Genomic DNA, 23,414 nt, shown 5'->3' with positions numbered 1-23,414 from the left:
GAGCTTTCATCTGTGCAAGATGCTGTCACGTGCTGAAAAGAATGCGTGGATGCTAATGCCTCGCCTCTGGGGCTTCCACCTGGGACACAGGCCTACTTTGCATGGCTATTCCATGGAGTCGTACAGCATGGGTCCTCTGGTGCAACACACGAATGAACAGGTAGTGGTGAGTACTGCTAGAGGGCTCATGAATCCCAGTGTGTTGGGCTGTGGGGGAACCTCAAAGGGGGGAAGGGATGGGGGAGTGCAGCAGGAATACCTGCCCCCTCATTTGAAATAATTGGGTGGGGAAGAGTGACTGGCAGGTTCTCCCAGCCAATGAGGCCTCGAGTAGAGCTGTTGAGGGGAACATGGCAGGAGCCTGTTTAACCCAACCCCTGGGGGACTACATGTCCCAGCATGCAGTGCACCCACCTCCATTCAGCAGCCTGTCCCCCAGCTCCCAGTGCATCATGGGGATTGTAGTTTCCCCTGGCGGCTGGGCAAACCCTGTTCGTTGTAGGGCTGAACGGAAGTCATGGGGCCAGGTGGGGGCCCCCTGAGCTTCACCCCACTGCATGGAGAAGGGGGGGGAAGGGCAGAGAGGGCTCTCTCCCAGGAGGGGAAGGCCTGGTGCCCCAGCAAAGGGTGGGTTCCCCCCTGCCGCCCGCACCTCATTTGTAGCATCCCCTTTCCCTGTTGTGCTCTTCCTCCTGCCCCAGGTAAGCAGTCCCACTGCCACAGACAGACCCTGCCTGGCACAAACCCCACCCCAAGCTTGAACACACCAGGGTTCATTCCCCAGGCTCTAATCATAGGTCTTAAGGCAGCATCCAGCGCACCCCCAGCCCATCTGGTAGCAGTCAGCCCGAGAGTAAGTGGGGGACCCATCAGCAGACACTCCCTGGCCCACCAACTCATCACATGCATGTGCATCCTTGCACACACATGCCCTGCTTTCAGGCTGCTCTTGGTCCATGTGGGCATGCAGGGCAGGACTGGGGTGTGCATGAGTCAGGGGGCTATAATGTGTTATACACATATGAATGTGGGGGGCATTGTGTGTGGCACACAAGTGGGAAGGCTGGTGAGGGGGCACGGGTGTGTGGGAGCACTGGGAGGGGCACATAGATGGGGCATCTCCATAGTTCCCCTGAGCCCTGCCCTGCTCTCCTGGCAGGGGAGAAGGCCCCGGGAACACATGCCTCCCAGGAAGTAGGGGAATCTCTCCCCGTGTCCCCTACACCCCCTCCTACCCCAACCTCAATACCCTGGCAAGGGGGGAAGCCTAAGACCCCATGCATCGCAGGGCGGGGGAAGTCTGTGCGTGTCCCCTTCTGCCTCTACTTCCCTCCTCTTTTACCCCTCCTTCCTACCCGGGCCCTAATATCCTAGCGGAGGCGGGCGCGGGCATCCCAGATCTCTCCGTGCCCCGCTCCGCCCCTGCCAGGGCATGTTTGTTCCCCCTCCTGCCCCACAGCCCGCTACTACCCGCCTCTCCCTTGCCCCAGGCTCCGGCCGCGGGAAGCCCTGGCACCTGGGGGTCTCTCCTTGAGTCCCCTCCTGCTTCCCCCTCTCCCCTGGCGGGGCAGGGGGCGGCCGGGCACCTCCCGGGGAGCAGGGAGCCCGTCCGTGCGCCCCCGCGCCGCGGCGGGCAGAGGCGGGGGTCCCCCCAGGCCGGCGGCGCCCCCGTGCCCGCAGCGCCGCCCCCCCGTTAGCACGGGATTGTGGGAGGAAGCGGGGCGGACACAGGCTCCAGCGAACATGGCTGCGCTGTGATCCGCCTCCCCGCGCTCCGCCGCCTCCCGCAGCCCCCCGCGCCCGCCCGCCCGCCCGCCCGCCGGGCCCTAGCCCGGCCCGCCCGGCCCCCGCCCCGGCCCCCGTCCGCGCTCGGCCCGGCCCGGCCCGGCCCGGCGCGGCCCCCGCCCCGCCCGCAGGCCGAGGGCCCCCCCCCCCCCCCCCGCCGGGCCCCATGGATAGGAACTACCCCAGCGCCGGCTTCGGGGACCCTCTGGGCGCCGGCCCGGGATGGAGCTACGAGCGCTCGGCCAAAGCCAGGTGAGCAGGCCGGGGCTGCCCCCACCGGGGACGGGGGGGCTGCCTGGGGTCGGGGCCCCTGCGCGCACAGGCACACACAGCCCATGCATGGGGTTATGGGGCTCCTGGCAACCCCTGCCCTGTGCAACCCCCCTGCACCCGCCTGGGCCCTCTGCCTACAGAGATTCCCCCCTGCACACAGACACACACACACACACAGCTGCGCGCACACACTCCAGGCATGGGGGAAGGGGGCTCCTTGCAGCCACTGCCTTGTGCATGGGGGGTCAGGCCCACTTGCGGCCTCCGTGGAGAGACATCCCCCCGGTCACACGTACACCCACACACACTCTGCATGGGGGGAAGGGGGGGTTCTTTGCAGCCCTTGCCTTGTGCAGTCCCCCTATGCACTCACTTGGGGCCTTTGCATACAGAGAGATCCCCCCGGAGTGTGTGCACGCACACACACTCTCTCTCTCCAGGCATGGGGAAAGAGGGGGCTCCTTGTATCCTCTGCCTTGTACATGGGGTCCAGGCCCACATGGGGCCTCTCCGTGGAGACATATCCCCCCTAAACAGACACACATACATACATACTGCATGCATGGGGGTGTCTGGGGTCCAAGTCCCCCCTTTGCAGCTCCTGTCTTATGCATGGGAAGAAAGGGGGCTCCTTGCAGCCCTGCTTTGTGCATGGGGAAGGAAGATCCCCTTCCCTTTCCTCCCTCCAGTGCACCCCCATCCCCCCAGGGAGGGTGGCTTGGGGATCAGGTTCACTTGTGGTCTCTCCATGGAGAGAGACGCCCCCCTTCCCTTCCACCCACCCACACCCACACACACACACACTCTGCATTAGGGGGGGGCCTTGAAACCCCTGCCTTGACAGCACTGCATGCACCCTTCCTCCTGTAGCACCCCTGCATGTGGAAGGAGGTGCAGGAAGGGGCTTCCTTGCAGGCTGCATAGGGAGTGGGGCTGCAAGAAGAAGGCTGCTGCCTTGTTCTGGACTGGAGAAGGGAGGGGGGGCCTTGGGGAGCTGGGAGGGTTGTGAGCCCCGTCCCCTCCAAGTAGATGCACAGAGTTGGGGTGCATGGCTGCCCCCCACTTCTATGCACATGGGGTTTCAGCCCCCAGAGCACCACAGAAGAGGATGTATCAGGTCCCCCCCCCCCTCCTTGCTATGGGCATGAGAGATGGGGGGACATTGGGGGGCCCCACTTTGTGCATGGGTAAGGGGTGGTGTTGGCCACTCCTGGTGGCTGTATTGGGGCAGGGGCCCCTTCTGGCTGAGTGGCCAGGTTGCAGAACCTGTGATATGGGGCTGGAGGACAGGCCCCTCGGAGGGCAGAGCTCGGGGGGGGGGCAGGCAGGGGCTGGCAGCAGAGGCTGATGTTGGTCTCAGTGGCTTTGAGGTACAGCCTGGGAGGCTCTGTGGAGACTGATCAGCTCTCAGGGAGCAGATGCTGGTTTCTATGTAGGGCAGCCCATCAAGCATGCAATTCAGGATTCCTGGCTTTGAGATCCCCAACTCCAGCTCTGACCCACCAGACCTCACTCCTCCAGGAACTGGGATAGGACCTAGGAGTCCTGGCTCCCAGCTGTGCCAGGTGCGACCTGCCAAACCCCACTTTCCACACCAGGCTGGATGTAGAATCCAGGTGTCCTGACCCCAGTGCCTTGTTGGACAGTCCATTAACCAGCTGGAATGGAGGCTGTAGACAGGGAAGTGAGAGCACCCCCTCTGCTGTGCTGCACCCCAAAGGTGGCCGCATCTCAGTGCGGGGTGGGGGTCCCTGTAGGACCAATGAAGGCAGCCTCCAGACTTCTCTGATTCCTGGACACCTGGGTTGTATCCCAGCTCTGAGAGGGAGGTGGGGTGTAGTAGGTTTGAACAGGGATTGCTGTGAGCCCGGATGCCTGGGTTCTACCTCAGCTGTAGGAGGGAAGTGGCAACTGGTAGGTTATGACGAGGGGGTGCTGGGAATGAGGACACCTAGGTTCCATCCCAGCTTTGATGTGGCCTTCTGCTGAGTGCCTCAGTATCTCCTAGCAGCCTGGACACGCTCTAGTCTGGGCATCAGTGGTTTCCAGACACTGACTGGTAGGGCAGGCAGGGGTCACTGAGGCTGCTATATTGTGGCGCTGTTGCATGGTCCACAAGGTCAGAGCAGAGAAGGGCTGGGAGCCTGGATGCCGGGGTTCTTTCCCTGTTCTAGGAGGGGTGTGAGTGAGGTCTACTGGGTTAGAGCTAGAAGGCTGGGAGCCAGGGTTCTGTCCCAGCTCTGAGGGAATGTTGGCTCAGAACAGAGTCAGGGTTGGGAACTAGGATGCCTGGTTTCTCTCCCGTTCTGGGAGCGGGAGAGGGGTCTAGCAGGTCAGAGCTGGGAGCCAGGTTGCCTGTGTTCCCGCTACCAGCCTGGGAGGAGCGGGGCTGTGCAGTCTGGACCTCAGATCAGCCAGGGACAACTGGGGCCTACCTATACCTGTGTGAGCTTTCTCCATCCATGCTGTCTTCTCAGGGGTGTGTTGGGTGGGGGTGGGGAACAGAGCCACTTCCACCCCCTGATCCTGGGTGCAGTTCCCAGCCTGGGGCTGTGACTCCCCCTTGCTCTGCTTCCCCCACCCCCTGCCTCTTGTGCCCTCTGGCAGACCCCTGCCTGGGACCTGCATTCTTTGTCCCCAGGGGCAAGAGTTTGCAGTGGGCATCACCTGGGTTTGCCCCTGCATTGGCTCCATGCTCCTTTCCCACTCCCCAACGCACACAGACCAGGGTGCCTGCTGGGTCCCCCATGCTCAGGAGGCAGCTCTGGGGTGTCAAGTGCTTGCTGCCTTTGCAGCCCAACCTGTGGCCATGTGTCTTGCTGTGCCAGCTGGGCAATGTCCCCCTGGCATTTTGACTATGCAGTGTCTAATGTTTGGCTTTGCAAGCACCATGGCCTTCCCAGAGAGGGTGCCCAGCAGCCCCACTAGCAGGCTAGAGGGTTGTGCCCACCATGTGGGGCACCATCCTCTTCCACCTCCCAGCCTTGGCCCTGGTCTTCCACAGGCCTCACGTCTGCCTGATGCAGATGGCAATGCCCCTGTGGTCTCTGCTGGTAGGATCTCCCCATACCCCTGTGCCCCATTCTGTAGGGCAACCCCAGGTGTACTGGGGGGTGGCACTTACCTGTGGTGGGGGGTTCAGGTATAATCCAGAGGATGGCTGGACATTGCTGTACAGGCTGTCCTATCTTCTGGGTAGTAGGACACTAGTGGGTGTAGGCTGGGGAGGCACTCTGCAAAACCCAAGTAGGGCTGTCTGGCACAGAGTGCATACCCATCCCCTGGTGCCCAGGCCCCTGCTCCAGCCCAGAGCAGGCCACTTTGCTGTGGTCACCAAAGGGGGTAGATGTGATCTCTGGTGGTCCAGCCCCTGTGCTCCCACTCCCTCACCCAGTCTAGGGTGTATGGGGGGGGGGGGGCGCATCTGCGTGGCTGTAGGGATGAAGAGCAGAGCTGAGAGTGGGGGCTGGTAGTAGGATGCCTGGGTTCTCTCCCAGCTCTGTTGCCCGGCAGCTGCCTCTAGGGAATGGATGTCTGGAGAAATTGAAATCCAGCCTGTTCTAGGGAGGGAAAGAGCCCGGGGTGGGCAGGGGGCTGGAGGCCAGCAGTGAGGGGCACCAGACTAGGGCTGGAAGAGGTGTGGGGGGAGAAAAGGAGGGGCTGAAGCTGCAAACTGTGTTTCCCAGAATGCCCCACTGGTGTCCCCAACACCCAGGATGCTGCTGTGTGTGATGCTGGGGGCGGAGCCCCATGGTCACAGGGGTGGGGCTAAGGGTTGTGAACTCCCCCCTCTCACTGTATCGAACACCTTGTTTCCTACCTTCCTGGATTGTTGGGGAAGGACAGCTGGAACCGCTCACTCTCCTCTCCTGTGACCTTAACCCCAGGGGTGGGGGCTGTCTGCCTGGCCTGGCCTAGCAGCCTGTGGGTCTTTCCTGGGGACAAAGGGCACCTGGGCTGAGACCTGCTCAAGTCGTTACACCCCAGCAGCAGGGAGAGAGCTGGTAGCAGGGGAGGCCTGGGCTGGGGGGTGTTTGGGGGCCATGTGTGTCGCTTACAGTCTCCCTCACTTGTTGTCCCACCCCAGCCTGGTGTATGGTGGGTCCCGGACGTCGCACCCTGACACAGACATCCTGCACCGGCAGGCGTACGCTGCCCCCCACCCCCTGCAGGGCTATGCCACCAACCACCACCCCGCAGGTATGCCCCCGCCCTGCTCCCCTGCATCTGGCTGTCCCTTTACCTCCTCTATGCCTTTCCCTATTGCCCTTAGCTATCCCTCTGTCTGTCCAGGCCCCCTTTTCCCCCTGCCTTTCTTGGCAACCCCTTTGCCTGTCTGCTTCTCCCCCTGCTGTCCATGTGTCTGTCTCCCCTCCCCCAGCTCTTTGGTCCTCCTCCCATCATGGCATTGCACATTTGGGCTTAACTGTCCGTCTGTCCCACTTCCCTGTTCCTCCCTGCCTCCTGTGAGGTGCAGCTCCCTGCCCTGTCTTTGCGTCAGTCTCCCTGGCTAGTCTGTCTGTCCATCCCTCAGGCCTCTTGCCTTCTGTCTGTCCATCTTCTCGCCCTACTGTGCCCCCTGTCCATCCATCCGTCCATCTTCATTCTGTTTACTTCCTCCTACCTATCCCCCATGCCAGGCCTGTCCGGGCTCTTCGAGACAGGGCTCCATCACGCCAGCAGCGCCACCCCAGATGCCTCTGTCATGAACCTCATCTCGGCCCTGGAGTCACGGGCACCTCAGCCTGGCCCCTCAGCCTCCTCGCTGCTATCCCAGTTCCGCACCCCCTCCTGGCAAACAGGTACCTGATGGCAGGGGGCAGTGGCTGGGGGGTGGTTACCTTTGGGGTGAGGGGTATGTGTGGCGGGAGGTCAGACCCATGGAGACAAGAGACCTACTCAAATTCCACCCCCTCCTGCCCTGCTCCCCCCACATATGCTGCCTACTCAAGCCCTGCCCCCAGCTGAACATCCAACCTCACCCCCTCCTGCCCTGGCTAACTACTCAAGCCCTGGCCCCACCTGGACACCCAGCCCTGCCCCCTCCTGCCCTGCCCCTTGGTCTAGGCTGCCTAGTCAAGCCCCACCCTTCTCCAGCTGAACTCTTTAGCCCCACTGCTCCACAGCTGGGCCCTTGGCCCCACCTACTTTCCATGGCTCCTCCCACCTCCACCCTCTCCTTCCACAGATCCCCTTAGCCATACCCTCACTGTCCCCAGAGCTCTTCTCCCGCTCCCCCTCCCGCCCCCCCCCATTAGAAGGGCGCTCCCCCCATCCCTCCAGCCAGGCCCTGGGTAGCCCATCCACAGCCCTGCTAGGGGGACCCACAACTACCCTGGGGCTGGGCGGGAAGGCGGTGCCCAGGTGTGTGTGTGTGGGATGGTGGGGAGCTGCCCTTATCTCTAACCCACTTTCCTGCCCCCCTTCCCCAGCCATGCACACTCCGGCACCCGCTGAGCTGTTCATCTCGGGCGCCATCCCTGGGTCCGGCACCTTCCCCTCATCATCGGCGCTCTCGGCCTACCAGCATCCAGCCTCCTTCAGCGGGCGCAGCTTCCCGGTCAGCTCCTCCCTCACCCTGCAGGACGCGGCCTTCAGCCCCAGCTCCAATGGGCTCCTGTCCCCTCATGACCCACTGCTGCACATCAAGTCCTCACAGTCCAGCGTGCCCTCATCCCTCAGCTTCGACCGCCTGGGCAGCGCTGTCCTTGGCACTGGCCTGCCCTCCCAGAGCTCAGCCTACCGCAGTGCCCAAGAGTCAGCTTCCCGGCATCTCCCATCTCAATTCAACCTGCTCTCCTCCTCCCTGGGGCCCCCCTCAGACCAGACCTCACAGCTCTACAATGCCTCAGTCTTCTCCAGCTCGCCTGCCTCCTCCATGGACCGTGCCATCCCCCGCCAGGACAGCGTCATCAAGCACTACCAGCGCCCCTCCAGCGCCCAGCCCCAGCTGCCAGCTGCCCACTCCCTCCAGCACTACCTGAGCTGTGGGGGCAGCTACCAGCAGATGCCCCATCGCTCCAGCCTCTCCTGCAGCCCCTTGGGTGACCAGTCGCCTGCCAGCTCCGAGAGCTCCCAGCAGCAGCAGCAACAGCAGCAGAAGACCCCTCAGGCCCAGCGCCAGGAGCCTTCACAGACCTATCGGCCCATCATCCAGTCGCCTGGGTACTCGAGTGCAGCTGGTGGCTCCTCCTCCAAGTCCAAGAGCTACTCAGCCTCTCGCCAGACCCCGCGTTCCACCGCCACGCCCAAGTGCCAAAGCAGCTACACCTCATCCACCCCCAAGCCCAGCTCCGTCATCGCCAGCCAGTCCCAGGCTTATTCCCCAGGTCAACCCCAAAGCCTGCTGTCCATGACCCAGCCCCAAAGCTACTCAGTCAGCCAGCCCCAGAATCTCTCCTCGGCTTCGCAGGCCTCCCAGGGCTTCAGCACCAGCCAAGCACAAGACCTGACGAGTGTCAGCAAGGCACAGAGCTACCCCACAGGACAGGCGCAGCCTGGCGGGCAGGGCGGGCAAGGTGGGCAGGGGCTGCAGACATGTGGGAGCCAGAGCCAGACGTACTCCCCTGAGCAGCTGCAGGGGCTGTCCTCAGTGGGCTACAGCGTGCAGACAGAGCCCCATGTCTCGGTCAGCCAGACACCCAGCTACGTGCCAGCCCACTCGCAGGGCATACCCACCGCCAGTCCCTCACTCAGCTACAGCACCGGGCACTCCCCAGCAATGCCAGGCCATGCCCAGCCCATTGGCTACAGCCATGGGCAGACCCTGCCTGAGTCCAGCCCATCCCAGATCATCCGCCCACTCCAGTCACCCACGGCCAATCGGCCCCAGAGTGTGGCCTCACCCGGACAGTCCCAGAAGTACTTGAGCTCAGTGCTGTCACCTTCCTTCATGCAGCCAGGTCATGGGCAGAGCTATGGCAGTTCCCAGGCCACCCTAGAGCGAGCACCCTCCTACAGCAAGGCCAAGGCGGATTCAGACCTGCTGTCTACCGAGCGCACAGAGGATGAGGACTTCCTCATCCAGCACCTGCTGCAGAGCCAGAGCCCGCCCCGGGTGCCAGCTGAGGGTCTGGTGCAGTGTGAGGAGAGGGGTGCCAAGGGCTTGGGCTATGGGGGGCTGAGCAAGTCAGAGGAGCGGTATCACCTCCAGAGTGTCATCCGCACCAACTCCAACCTAGACAACCAGGGCCTGGAGCTGTCTCTGCAGGGCCTGAAGGACAAGAAGAAAGGGGAGCGGGCCAAGGAGTATCCTCATGCCCGCTCCACCCCGGAGTCCCTGGCTACCTCGGTAGTTCACTACAGCCACCAGGCTGGCTCCATAGACTCCTATGCCCAGGACATCAAGAAGTCAGTGGAGCACCTCCAAGGTGGCCACCTGGACACGGGGGGTAAAGACATGGCTCAGGCCCATTCCTATATGCAGAAGACCCCTGAGCATGCCCCCCAGTCCCACCGCATGGTGGCCGAGCCCCCACCCATGGAGCCCCATGGGCTGCTGCCTGGGCAGCAGGGGGCACCGCTGATGATGGACTCGCCACCAGACCTGCCCCAGCTGTCCCTGCCCCATCCACCGCCCCCCCAGCAGGCACCACAGCAGCCGCAGCAAACCCAGCTGTTGCAGTCAGTGCTGACACACACCCAGAGCCAGCTGCACCCCCGCAGCAAGGTGCGGACACCACTGGATGTCCACCTGCTGGAGTCACAGCGCATGCACCCACCTGAGGCCCCCTCACCCCAACTGCAGCTCCAGGCACTGGAGGCCCACCTCCACCAGGCCCACGTCCGGTCGCAAGGCCTGGAGCCCCAGCAGTCACCCCAGCTCCAGGCCCAGCTGCCACCGGAAGGCATGGAGGTGATGCCTCAGGGCGATGCCATGAGGGGCCTCTCCCAGCCCCAGGAGATCCAAGACTTTTTGGAACCCGAGCTGAGCTTGGAGTCCCATCTGGGCCAAGGGGCTGGGGTCCAACCCCAGTCGCACCTGCTCCCCGATGCCGGCCTGGACCCCGACACCTCCCAACAGGTGCCACAACCCCAAATGGAGGGCAAGGACCAGTTTGAGAGTGGCAGCCCCCAGGGCTCCAAGCAGCGCTTCGTGCCTCTCACGTCCATCTGCTTCCCTGATTCCTTGCTGCAAGACGAAGACCGCAGCTTCTTCCCTGGCATGGAGGACATGTTTGGCCCCACAGCCTGCGGCCCTGATGAGTTCCCCAAGTCTGGCTGCCCCGAGGAAGAGCCCCCCAATATGGAGCGGCCTGAAGGCTTGAAAGCCCCCAGCTACGACATGATGCCAGCCGGGCAGGGCTACCAGAGCTACTGCCCACCGGAGGGGGGAGACAGCCAGCACTTGGGGCTGGAGTCAGTGGCAGTGAAACATGAGCTGCCATCCACCGTGAACACGGAGCAGCTGGGGCTCATCCAGGGTGGGCACGGGGGTGCCCCTGACGGTGGCACCAAGCAGCCAGGCCTTACCTCGCCCATCTTCTGTTCCTCCAAGCCTAAGAAGCTGCTCAAGACCTCATCTTTCCACCTACTGAAGAAGCGGGAGCCGCCCTTCCAGCCACCCAAGAAGACCTATGCCCAGGAGTATGAGTTTGAGGATGATGAGGACAAGGAGGACGTGCCTGCCGACATCCGCCTCAACAACCGCCGCCTCCCCGACCTCCTGCCTGACCTCATCTCCAGCTGCCGGGCTCGGCCCAGCCTCAGCCCCATGGGCGACATCGACTTCTGCCCCCACAACAGCGCTGCCGAGGGCCCCAAGAAACGGGGGCGCAAACCCACCAAGCCCAAGCGGGAGGGGCCGCCCCGCCCCCGCGGCCGCCCCCGCATCCGCCCCCTGGCCGAGCCCCACGGCGTCCTGCCCCCCGATGGGGCCAAAAAGCCCCGGGGGAGGGGCCGGGGCCGGGGCAAGAAGGGAGGCGAGGAGGGGGGCGAAGGGATGGGCATGGAGCCCCTCAAGCCACTCAAGGTAACGGGGTGGGGCTGGGGGCAGGGCGACGGCCTGGGGGCAGGGCCGCAGGGTGGGCAAGACTGGTGAGGGAGGGTCTTGGGGAGGGAGAGGCCTATGGGGCGGGGTGGGTGGGGGGACTATAGGAAGTAGCTTGTGTGGGTAGGGCTTTGAGTTGGGGGCCCTACTGGGCACAGACACACATGCCAGGTGCTGGGAGGGCCAGGAAAGGGGTGGGTCTTTGGGGGCTGGGAGCCTTGGTAACAGGGCCATGTGTGGGGGGAGGCATCGAGAGCCGGGGCGGGGGTGCAGGCCCTATCACCACCTGTACCCCCCTCCACCCTCTCAGATCAAGCTGGCAGTGCCCAAGAGTGGGGAGGGGGCCCCGGTGGAGGCGGCGGCGCCCCCCACCCTGGCGCCAGCCGAGAGCGGGCTGGACAGCAGCCAGACACGGGAGAAGATCAAGCAGAAGATCAAGGAGGTGGAGGAGAAGCAGCCGGAGATGAAGTCAGGCTTCATGGCCTCTTTCCTGGACTTCCTCAAGTCTGGCAAGCGGCAGCAGCTGCCCACAGCAGCCACCAGCCCCTCCAAGACACCGCGTCCCCCCTCTGCCTCATCCTCTGCAGCCGCCCAGCCCCCCTTTGGCGTGGCCCAGCCCCCCATGCTGCCTGGTGGGCTGGACGGATCCGAGAGCGAGGGGCTGGTCATGAGCTGCACCAGTCCCTGCAAGCGCCTAGATGAAGAGCTCAAGCGCAATCTGGAGACCCTGCCATCCTTCTCCTCTGATGAGGAGGACTCGGTCAGCAAGAACCAAGACCTGCAGAAGAGCATCTCCTCAGCCATCTCTGCCCTCTACGACCCCACTGACCGCAAGGACACTGACGGGGCCGGTAGGTACCCCACTCCCTCCAAAGGATGCCTTCCCCCACCTTGGGCCTGCATGATGGCATGCATGGTGCCCCCAACTTGGAGACTCCAGTGCCATGCAGGGGCTGTCCCTATCCCACGGTGCATGGGAGTCCGCCTGGCTGTCTCCAGGGTGCAGAGCAGAGTGGAGGGCACTTGATTTTTCTCCAGGCTTTTCTGGTGGCAACATGGGGCTGGAAAGAAATTATTCCCCTTCCTGTTGCTACAGGTGTCAGGGGGGTTTCCTCCTTTCTCAGAGGCATTGGGTGTTGGCTTCAGCCAAGGTTGGGGATTGGGACTGGGCTGTGCCAATGCTCCTGCTGGGACTAAAACCCAGAGGTTCCTGGCTAGAGAGCAGGGGCGACACGTGGGGGTGCACATGCAGCCCCTAAGAACACTGGCACACCCCCTGTCAGGCTGCGTTCCCTGTGTAGCCGGCAGGCAGGGGGGCAAGCAGGAGCACCAGTGTCCCCCCAGTGAGCGCCGGCCAGGGAGTGGAGCCACCAGCAAAAGTGGCCATGCCACTTCTGGAAGCAGCCGCAGAGCTCTGGGAGCGGTACGGCCACTTTTACTGTGAGTGAGACTGGCGCTCCTGCAGTCAGTGGAATTGGCCACTGGGGAACTCCCTAACCCTGGGGGGGGGGCCATGTGCCCCCCCCCCGCCGACTCAAGGCACCAGACACCCGTGCTACAGGGTCTTGCCCATCTACTTGGGGTCAGACCAATCCCCGTAGTTGAGGTCAGGGAGGAATTTAACAAACCCCTAGTCAATTCAACATGGACCAGTGGTTCTCAACTACAGTGCCATGAGATCCTTTTTAGGGTGCCATGGGCATGCTATGCAATATGAAGACTGTTGGGGTACCAACACCTGCACGTGATTCACCAGGTCAACCCTGAGATTTCAAACAGGTGTCCTGAGAGTCCCAAATATTCTGCCCTGCTGTGAGATCTCTGGTTCTCTGCAACAAAATTGCTGTTATTTCTCTGTGCTCCAAACATGCGGGAAAGCCTAGAAGCTCGAGTTTTCCAAGGGTGCCTTAAATCTAAAAAAGGTTGAGAACCACTAGTGCAGTCTGTGGGGGTTTTGCCTTCCTTTGTAGCAGAGACACGGTCTTCTGCCTTGGGTCTCTTAAGATTCTTTTACAACCACTCCCTGCCCTTGCAGTGGCTCTCATCCCCTTGCTTTAGCTGGGGCAGGTTAAAGGGTGTGTTTTGGTATTGGGGCCTGGCAGAGATGTATCTCTGTATGCATGTGTGTATGAGTGTGTGTCTTTCTGTGCCTGTGTCTATGATAATGTCTGCATGCATGTGTGTTTCAGTGCCTCTGCATGCATGTCAGTGCCTGTGCATGTGTGGCAGTTCCTGTGTTTTGTCTGTGTGCCCGTGTGTGTGTCTGTGTATGTATGCCCGTGTGTGTGTCCATGCCTCTGAGTATGTCAGCATTTGTGTCTGTATGCCTGTGTCTGTGTGTGTCTGCATGTGTGTATCAGTGTCTTTCTGGGTCTGTGTGTGCATCTGTGTGTTTTTAAGAACAAGTTAAACAGGCAGTTTTCTGGGGTGGATCAGATAGGGCTCAATGTGCATGGGAGTTGGCCTCAATCTGACCCCAAGAGCCCTGCCAGCCTGACTTCCCTATAGTCTCAAACCTACCCCCCCCCCCCCGGCCCCTTGTAGTACTGCCCTGACCCCTGGGGCTGCCCCCCACCAGCACCTGAGCTGTGCCTCATTCCAGTGCCCCAGGGGTTCTCTCCAGCCCACCCTATATGGGGGGATCTCTGCCCCCATAAGAGTCAGGGGTGCCAGAACTGTCCCATCCAATTCCCTTGGGTCCCCTGTGGGTGAAGGGCTCAGCTGCCCCAGAGGATTGTGGGTAGGGGGGGTCACCCCACCCCCTGTCATGCTAACTCCCCCTTCCCTCCACAGATGCCCCCCCAGTGGAGGAAAAGCTGCCCAGCCCCGCCCCCTCGGAGACCTCCCAGCAAGAGCTCCCTCCAGCTCCCTCCCCTGTGTCCCCAAAGGAGCCTCCCCCGCTGCCACCCCCTGAGGAGCCCCCAGCCCAAGCCTCCCCTGAGCAAGAGGAGCCTGAGGACTCGCGGCCGCTGCACCTGGCCAAAAAGCAGGAGACAGCAGCCATCTGCGGGGAGACGGATGAGGATGAGGCTGAGAGTGGGGGCGAGGGCATCTTCCGTGAGCGGGACGAGTTCGTCATCCGGGTTGAGGACATCCAGGCCCTCAAGGTGCAGAGGGCTGCGGGTCAGGAGTGAGGGGCACTGGCAAGGCTTGGGGGGCAGGGGGCTGCAGGTCAGGAGTGAGGGGCACTGGAAGGGCTGGGCTACCAGTAGTGAAGAAGCTGGGGAATGAGTGGCACTGGCCAAGCTGGGGGACAGGTCTGAGGAGGTGCTAGGCAGGGCTGAGGACCAGGGGAATGAGAAGCCATCAGCAGGGTCTAGAGGAGTCCAGGGGTGGGGCTGGGAGGCAGAAGTGAGGGGCACTGGCAGGGCTGGGGGTGGGCAGGGGGTTGTAGATTGGATGTGAGAGACGACAGCAGGGCTGGCAGAGGTCAGGGCTGGGCTGGGCTGGGCTGGGCTGGGAGCAGAGAGCTGGAGGTTGGGAGTGAGGGGTAGTATCAGGGCTACGTGAGCTCAGGTTAGGAGTTGTGATTAGGGCTAGGGGCTGTGGGGCAGGACTGAAGGACATTGGTAGGGCTGGGTGGGGCAGGGTGTCAGGGCTGGGAGGGCAGGGGTCTGAGAGTTAGGAGTGAGGGGCACCAGCAGGGCTGGGGTGGGGGGCCAAGAGCCTGGGCTAGCAGGGGGCTTGAGGGCAAGAGTGAGGGGCATTGGCTTAGCTGGAGGAAGATTTGGGGGCTAGCAGGAAGGGAGTGATGCCCCCCCTTTCATACCCCTAGCTGGCACTGCAGACAGGCCGGGAGCCACCCCCCATCTGGCGGGTGCAGAAAGCACTACTACAGAAGTTCACTCCCGAGATCAAGGATGGGCAGCGGCAGTTCTGTGCCACCAGCAATGTGAGTGCCCTCTCCACCCATCTGCCCTGCCCTGCCCTGCTTTCCTTCCTCCCCCCCCCCCCCCCCCCCACCAAAGTATGCACATGCCTTAGCCTTGGTGCAAGTATCCCCCCTACCCCCAGTAAATCCACCCCCCTTTACCTCACTTGTGGAATGAAGATGCCCCCAAAGGGTAAAGGTGGGCACGGGGGGGGAGCATGGGCATGGGCAGTGCACTCCATGGGTGTGAAAAGAGTGATGCTGAGAGAGGGTGGAGAGTGAAGGGCTGGCGATGGGTCCCCGTTACTCCATTCCCTAGGTGTGTTGGGGTGCCCCTGAAGGGGCTGACAGCTTCCTCCCTGATCTCCGCTCCCTGCCCCACCCCTCAGTACCTGGGCTACTTCGGTGATGCCAAAAACCGGTACCAGCGCCTCTATGTCAAGTTCCTGGAAAACATCAACAAGAAGGATTATGTTCGTGTCTGTTCCAAGAAGCCCTGGCATCGGCCGCTGCAGGCTGTAAGGTGAGGGGGCTCCCAGGCGTGGGGAGCTGGGCTGAGGTAGAGAGTGGGCTTCTTGGGCAGGGTGGCTGGTCTGAGGCGGAGAGGGGGTCTTTTGGGGGCAGGGGCTGAGCTGAGGGCAGAGAGGGGGTTTCTTAGGGGCTGAGCTGGGAGCAGGGGGGCTGTCTTTGGAGGTGTGGGGCTTGGGCTGGGAGCAAAGGGTGGTCTTATGAGGGGTGGCTGGGCTAGGGGTGACCCTTACGGATCATCCGTGCCCTGCTCCATGGGGAGTGGGGGCTCTGGGGTCCCTCATCTTCCAGTCAGCCTCCTACCCTGGAGCTGACCTAAAGTCCTGCTCCTCTCCCTCCCCCCACCCCATCAGGAACTAGAGCGAATCCCAGGCTGTCAGACCCATGGATCCCTGGCCCCCTCAATCTTAGCACATCTCCCTAGTCTGGGTCCAGCCCCCCAGCATCCCCCACAGCTATGCTGGGCTCCCTAATAGCCCTGTTTTCTTCCCCCCACCCCCTTCCTGGCACAGGAGGCAGAGTCAGCCCAAGGCCTCAGGTCCCAAGGCCCCGGCACCGCCCAAGTCTGAGAAACCAGAGGCTCCAGAGCACGCAGAGAAGCTGGAGAAGCCGCCCAAGCCTGAGAAGACCCCAAAAGCTGAGAAGCTGGAGCGGGCACCCAAGCCCGAAAAGCTGGAGAAGGCCCCAAAGGTGGAGAAGCCAGAGCGGGTGCCCAAGCCGGAGAAACCCCCTAAGGCGGAGCGGGCTGAGAAGCCGCCTCGGCCAGACAAGCCAGCCAAGGCGGAGAAGGCTCCCAAGGCAGAGAAGCTGGAAGCACCAGCCCCCACCCCTCCCAAGGCTGCCCCGGGTGGCACCACCAAACCCAAACCCAAACCCGCCAAGGTGAAGGCTGAGCCACCCCCCAAGAAGAGGAAAAAATGGCTCAAGGAGGCGGCGTCCTCCTCGGACTCAGACTCCAGTCCTGACCAGCAGAGCGAGGAGGGTGAGCCCGGACTGGGGGGACACCTTCCCCCAGGCACCCAGCCCCCCACCCCATGCTGGTGGATGGTGCCTGCACCCAAATGCCCCTGGGGGGCCCAGTTCCAGCCTTTCACTGCCCCAGGGCAGCTCTGAGCCCCCTGTTCTTGCCTGAGTTCTGGGTACAGAACCTCCCCCCTCTACCTCCACCCAGTAGCTCGTGCCTTAAGCGACATCCCCCCCCCCCCCCCCAGTGCCTCCACACCCACCCCATCTCATTGGCTGTGGACTACACCCTGTGCCATGAAACGCCCAAGTCCTGCCCCCTTCCTCCTCTCCCAGCCAAGAGGCACATGCAAACACACGCGCACACGTACATGCACACACTGCTAGTGCCTCAAAGGCAGCCCTGTCTCTTTCACTGCTGCTGACACCCCATGGCATAAAATACTCTGATCCCCACCCACACATACACATATACACGCACGTATGTGCGAACGTGCACACACATCTTCAACACAGCCCATGCCTCAGTAGCAGCCCCATCTTATTCACTGTTGTTCACACCCTGTGACATGAAATGCTGTGGTCCCTACCCCCCACAGCCACACACACATGCATGCACACATGGCCAGTGCCCCAAAGGCAGCCCATTTCATTCACTGGTCTACACCCCTGTGGCCTGAATCATTCTGTTCCCCAGCACCCAGACACACACTCGCACATACTTACACACACGCCCACACACACATGCACTTTCCTACCTACCCTATCTACCCCAGCCCCATCTCTGCAGCTCCTATCTGTATTCCACTGCCACCTCCTTACACAGCACCCATCTTCTTTCACAACAGGCCCTCCATTCCCCTTCTGTGCTCCTGCCCTGACACCTTGGAGCTACCTTACACCCGACTCTTGGGGTACAGCTCATCTTCGTGCCCCAGGGGCTCTCTTGCCCCCACGCCTCCTGCCCCTCTAGGAGCCGGGGGCACCAAAGTTGCCCCTAGAAGAGCCCCTACCCCAATTCTCTTTGGATCCCCCTGTGGGTGCAGGGACCCAGCTGCCCCAAAGCATCACGGGTGAGAGGGTAAACCCCCACTGAACTAATTCCTCTCCACCCCCCAAAAGCCATTAACACTGCACGGGGAATCAGGGCAACCCAGGTGCCCTAATCCCTACCCCATCCCACCTACAGCCTGGGAACCTGGCCACAGCCTTTCCCCTTTACCTCACAATCTCCCTGCTCACTGTCTTGCTTTAGTGGTGCTTTCCCAGCCCCCAGATCTTTGAAAGGTGCCTGTTCACAGCCTTGAAAACAGTGGGGACTACACCCAGACAGGACCAACTGTACTCCTTTCCCCTCACCTGTAACCAGTCCCCTTGCCTCAGGCCTGCTACAGGTGCACAATTCTGTGGTCCCACTGGGCACCATGGAGTCTGGGCAGCTGCCTGTCCCTCGCATCCTATGTGAGGCACCACAAAAGATACGGAGTTCTGGGTGTGGCTGCCTAGAGGCTGAGGTCAACCCACACTTGATTGTGTACTTGGTTTCTACACACCCGTATGTGTGCGCGCACCTGCATGCCCCAGCACTTGGAGAGCCTCACAACTATGCACTGTGGGGTGTTTCCATGTTGTGCCCTGGGAATGGAGCCTCCACCCCACACCCATGGTCCTAGCTAATAGAGAGTATAAGAGTGAATGCAAATGAGCTATGGTTGGATATGGGTGTGGCTTCATGGAGGGGAGGGGCTTAGCCCCAGGGGTGGGCTATGTGGATGGAGGAGGGGGAATTCACTCTATACTGGGAGTCAAAGGTTAGAGGGGGTGTCTTTTGGGGGGATTTACTTTGGGGGGGCTTTGGTTGGGGGAGGGGCTGTGTTCTGGAAGGGGCTGTCTTTGAGATGGGCTGAGTCTTGAGTGGGAGAAGAACTGTGGGGATTGAGGGGTGCCTCAGCTGCTGGGCTGAGTGGGGCTGGGACCTACTTCACACATACCTTCACACCCTCCCCTGCATGTCTCCCCCTTCTGCCCCCCCACCAGAGCGGGTACCGACGGGCCGGGTCCTGAACACACGGGCCATGAAGGAGATGTACCGCAGCTATGTGGAGATGTTGGTCAGCACTGCCCTCGACCCAGACATGATCCAGGCCCTGGAGGACACCAATGGTGGGTACCAACCCCCTCCCCACCATCTCTCCAACACTGTAGGAAAGGGGGCAGCCTGGGGGGAAACAGCCCAAGCAAGTCCTCATGCCCAGGCCAGCTGGGGGTGATGCTGTGACCTTTGCTCTTTACCTCCTTCTCTTCCTCTAGATGAGCTCTACCTACCTCCCATGAGGAAGATTGATGGGATCTTGAATGACCACAAGAAGAAGGTCCTGAAGCGGGTGACGCTGAGCCCCATGCTGCAGGTACTGGGGGGTGGGTAAAGCTGAGGGAGATGGGGCTGGGTGGGAGAGGGGGAGCCCATACTCCTCCCACACTGGGTACCATGTAGTACCCAGTGCCCTGCTGATGCTACCTCCTTTCTCCCCCCCTAGGAGGCGCTACACACCTTCCCCCAGTTGCACGCAGAACCGGGTGAATCTCTAGTGAAGTTACGCCCAGCCGGGGAGCCCTACAACCGCAAGACCCTCAACAAGCTGAAGAAGAATGTGTCCAAGCCGCAGGTAGGTGGGGGGCCTAGGAGGATGCTGGGGCATGGGTGAGGGTATAACGCTGGTGTTGGAAGAAGAGAACAACACAGCATAGACTTTACAGAAGAAGCAAAGGGGCTGGGGTGGGCTGGGGAAGCCCCTCCCCCAGGTTGGGTTTGGGGTGTCTAGGGTTGTTGGGGGAGGAGTCTGGAACACTGATATGAGCCCAGTCCCCCTCCCCTTGCAGGAGTTCAAGGTGGATGTGGAGAAGTCGTTCTTCTATACACTGTACCATTCCCTCCATCACTACAAGTACCACACCTTCCTGCGCTGCAAAGACGAGGTGAGACCTCAACCATTGCTGCCCCCAGCCCTGCCAGTGCCCCTGATTTCCAGCACTCAGCCTCTACCCCTCATTCCTGACTCAGCCCTCCCAGGGCACCCCAGTTCTGCCAGTGCCCACCAGCCACTGCCTCCCCATTTTGGGGCCCCTCACAGCCTCCTGCCAGCCCATCCTTGAGGTCCCCCATCCTGCCAGTGCCCCTCATGCCCATCCCACAACTCCCTACTCCCTCCCCCCCAACCCTGCAGTGCCCCTGACAGTGCATGTCTGTGTCTCCTGCAGACGACAGCCATCGAGGGGCAGGATGAGGACCTGGGCCAGGAGGAGGTGGTTCAGCAGTGCATGCGGAACCAGCCCTGGCTGGAGAAACTCTTCGACTCCTTTAGCGACCTCCTCACGCAGGCTCAAACCAAGTGTGCGTGACCCCGACCATGGCTCCCTGCGGGGGGGAGGGAGGGGGAGCAAGGGTGCCCCCATCCACACAGGCACCCCCCCACCCACCCCCAGACCCCCTGGCACTGGGCTGAGTTGGGAGAGGGGCTCCGGACTGAGAGGTGGAGGGAAGCCCATGTTTCTGGGCCTTGGTGTAAGTTGGGAACCCTGCCCCTGAGTTCCCCCTGCACCCCCCAACTCTGATGGAGCCCTTATGGGAGGGTAGATAATTTTGGGGGGATCCCCTCCAGGATCAACCCCCCCATCCTAGCCTGGGAGGTGACTTCCTGCCTAGGGGGGCTCTGGGGTCAGTAGATGCCCCCCCCCCACTCCCCTTCCCATACGGAGAAATCTTATTTATATATATATGTATAAATGTCTATTTAGCAGCAGCTTTTCTCTGTATGGGGCAGGGGGGCCCTCCCCAGCCTGGGGGGGGATGTGTCAGAGAAGAGGGGTCTGGTGGGTTAGAAGAGGGGCGGGAGGGCACAGAGCCAGGACTCCTGGGTTCCACCCCCAGCTCTGGGAGGGGAGTGGGGTCTAGCGGGTTAAAGTGTCAGGGACCTGGGAGCCAGGACGCCTGGGTTCCCTCCTCAGCTTTGAATGGGGAACAGGGTCTTGAGGGTTCGAGGGGGGCAGCAGGGACCCAGGACTCCTGGGTTCTACTCTGGGTTTGTCCCTGCAATGGCCAGGCTGTCCCAGCCCCGCTCCCCATGGTGGGGGGCTCTCTCTAAAGTATTAGTACTCGGGGTACAATGCCTCTGCAGTGGGAGCAGAGGCCAGTTGGGGCAGGAGGTCACCCCCTGCATGGCCCAGCGGGTGCCTCCCAGGACTGACAATGCCCCCCACTTGCCCCCTACCAAGCTATTTATTGCCAAGGGTGTCCCCTACCTTTAAAATTGGTCTTGCCCCACTCTGCCTCCCCATCTGTGTGTGTGTGCGCGCGGGGGGGGGGGGGACTGGGACAAGGGAGGGTCTCACCCCCTGGGCCAGGGGGGTGGAGCCCATGAACTGCTTGTGCTTCCCCAGGGGATTACTGACCCCCCCCCGCCCCCCCACGCGAACTTTAAAGAGGGTGTGGGGGTTGATGCCCTGCCCCCATCCACATCAGCCCCACCCCCTCACGAATATTCTCCCCCACCTCACCCCTCTCCTCCCTTTCTCTCTGGCCGTGGATTTTGGGGCGCGCGAGGGGAGGGGGTGGGGAGGGCTTATTTTTTTGTTGTTGGTGTGTTTTTTTTACCGGCGGATCTCGTTGTACATAGTGTATAGGGTCAAAGTGTATGTATCATATTGTATTTGACTAACTGAACCAATGCGGCGGCCCTCCCCCCACCCCCAGCCCCTTGCCAGCCCTCCCCACCCTTTTGGCCCTGCCCCCACCCTTAGCTGTGCAGTACCTGGGGTTGAACCGAATTTTGAATGAGGCCGTGGCCCCACCCACCCCCTCCTTTCATCCCCCTTCCTTTCTTGTTTTTTTATAATTATAATAATTATTATTATTATATATATTGGGGGGGGAGGGCCTCGAGCCCCAGTCACTGCCTCTCCCAACATCCCCAGATGCACTCCCCCCAGTTGAACCCAAAATGGAGACATAATCCAGTCTATTTAAAGGAAAAGATTGGCTCGGAGGCCTTCTGTGTGGAGAAGCAGAGCAGGGTTGGTTGGGAGGGGTCTGGTGCAGACAGGGTTAACCCTGCAGACCTGTTCCCTGCACATAGGGTGGGGGCAGAGTCAAAGGTACTTTGGAGGGGGCTACCAATAGGGTTGCATTGGGGTCTCCTTTGGAGGTGCATTGGGGTGCCCCATATCACACCTCCTCCCTCAGACCAATCCTGGAGCTCACTGCCTATTGTCTAATAGAACCTGTGACCTCATTTTCTGGGGGGGAGTCTCTGCTCCCCACAGACCCCCAATATTGCCCCCCCTCGATCCCTGCAGCCTGGAGGAGGGGTTGCGGTGGGGAGGGGGGCCTTTGCCACACAGTCACTTCATCTTTTGAGGGCTTCCCCCATACAGCCAAACTAGCAGAGCCCCCAAATCACTGTGGTGGGTGGGTGGGGGGGGGGTCTCACACCCTCTCTCCGACTACCTTGGTGGTGTGTGGGGTGTGCAGGACGCAGGAGCTGATGGGAGCTAGCCTGGCATAACCCCTCCCCCCCCAACATCCTGGAATCCCATGCCACCTGCTGGTGGCAGTCAGGATTTCCTATCCCACTGGGGTCCCCCCAGCCCCAAATCCACTGCCTCGGGGCTGCCCTGCTCCCACCCTGAGCTCATACAAAAGCACTATATTTTTTTTTTGTGGAGTGGGGGGCAAGGGAAAGACCTCCCCCACCGTCCCAACCGTGGTACCCTAAAGTGGGAGGGGAACCCAGACTGCCTCCTTCCACCCCTCCCAATACAAAATTTGCACCCCCCCAGTGGCCTCAACCCTTCGTTCTAACTTCCTCAGAAGCTCCCCTCCCCCCCCCCCAACCCTCCCAGCCCCTTTTTTTACAATGTGTATTCTGTGTCTGTGACTTGCAGCCGACTCTCGGGTTCGTGATCTGTATGGATGTTACGATATATTTTTATCGTTTATTAGTGTCTGAGACTTGTTTTTTGTCCGTCCCCCCCACCCTTAGATATGTACAACTCACACACTGTATACTGTACACAGCTCAACAACACCTTCTCTTTGCAAAAAGTGCCCCCTGCTGCCATGCTGCCTTTTTGGGGTGGGGGTAGGGCTGGTGAGACAGTGTGTTGGGGGGGGTGCCCTAAAGTCTCCTGCGTGCCTGAGTAGGGGGTAATGATCTGGGATGGGGGGTGCCCCACACCCATCTAAGATGGTCTTTATTAAAGCTTCCTCTTTCCAGCTCCTCATCACATTCTTGGGAGGGGGTGGCCTGAGCCCTGCCAGGGGTCTGTCTCGTGTTGTGCTGGGGGTGGCGGTAGCTTGGCTAAGAGGTTAGACAGTGCATTTGTACCAGTGGTTTGGATAGGGCTGATCCTGCCTCAGGCCCAGGGTGTTGGACTAGATGACCTCTGGGGGGTCCCTTCCAGCCTGACTTCTCTGTGATAGAGGAGCACAATACAGAAAGGTGGGTTCCCTATCATTGAGGCACCTTGGGGGCATGAGTGAGCCCCCAAAGCCTGAGGCAGGTAGGTTCAAGGGCAGAGGGGGTTTGGTTGAGGGGGGTAGTTTAGGGTTGGGGGGAGGGGCCTGTGAAGCATCTCCCGAGGTCCCTGGGGAAGTGGGGAGAGGCTGTGGATGAGCAGGGGGAGAGGCCCAGGCAGGAGCCTGTGGTGCATAGCTGTGAGCACAGTGCACATACCATGCAGCCACTGCAGGTGCATATACCATACACCCTGCACATGGATGTGCTGTGCACAGTGGATAGCCAGCTCGGCTGTTCATGCACATACATGTGTTCACTCACAGCAACCACACACATACACCAGACACTTGGGCTATGCATAGCCACAGCTTTTGCACACCACTGACCCCCAGGCACCACACACACACACACACCCCTGCATGTGCCTGGCCCACACACACACACACACACACACACACACACACACACACACACACACACACACACACAC

The 23,414-nt window shown here is 61.4% G+C and overlaps 1 protein-coding gene across 1 annotated transcript; it reads left to right on the top strand.

Annotated features, from left to right (window-relative positions):
• The first annotated feature begins 1,746 nt into the window (after window positions 1–1,746).
• PRR12 (proline rich 12) lies at window positions 1,747–22,403 on the top strand. Its single transcript, XM_019494961.2, has 14 exons — window positions 1,747–2,037; window positions 6,146–6,258; window positions 6,699–6,860; window positions 7,491–11,029; window positions 11,358–11,898; window positions 13,841–14,154; window positions 14,823–14,939; window positions 15,308–15,441; window positions 15,959–16,428; window positions 18,447–18,572; window positions 18,720–18,817; window positions 18,947–19,075; window positions 19,290–19,385; window positions 19,668–22,403. Exons 1-14 carry the CDS (start codon window positions 1,952–1,954, stop codon window positions 19,806–19,808), a joined length of 6,066 nt encoding a protein of 2,021 aa, XP_019350506.2. The 5' UTR covers window positions 1,747–1,951; the 3' UTR covers window positions 19,809–22,403.
• Window positions 22,404–23,414: the final 1,011 nt, after the last annotated feature.

Source organism: Alligator mississippiensis, chromosome 5 (genome assembly GCF_030867095.1).
Source record: "Alligator mississippiensis isolate rAllMis1 chromosome 5, rAllMis1, whole genome shotgun sequence".
NCBI classification, from domain to species: Eukaryota; Metazoa; Chordata; order Crocodylia; family Alligatoridae; genus Alligator; species Alligator mississippiensis.
Note: the sequence above shows the minus strand (reverse complement) of the source record. Positions and strands in the feature narration are given on the sequence as shown.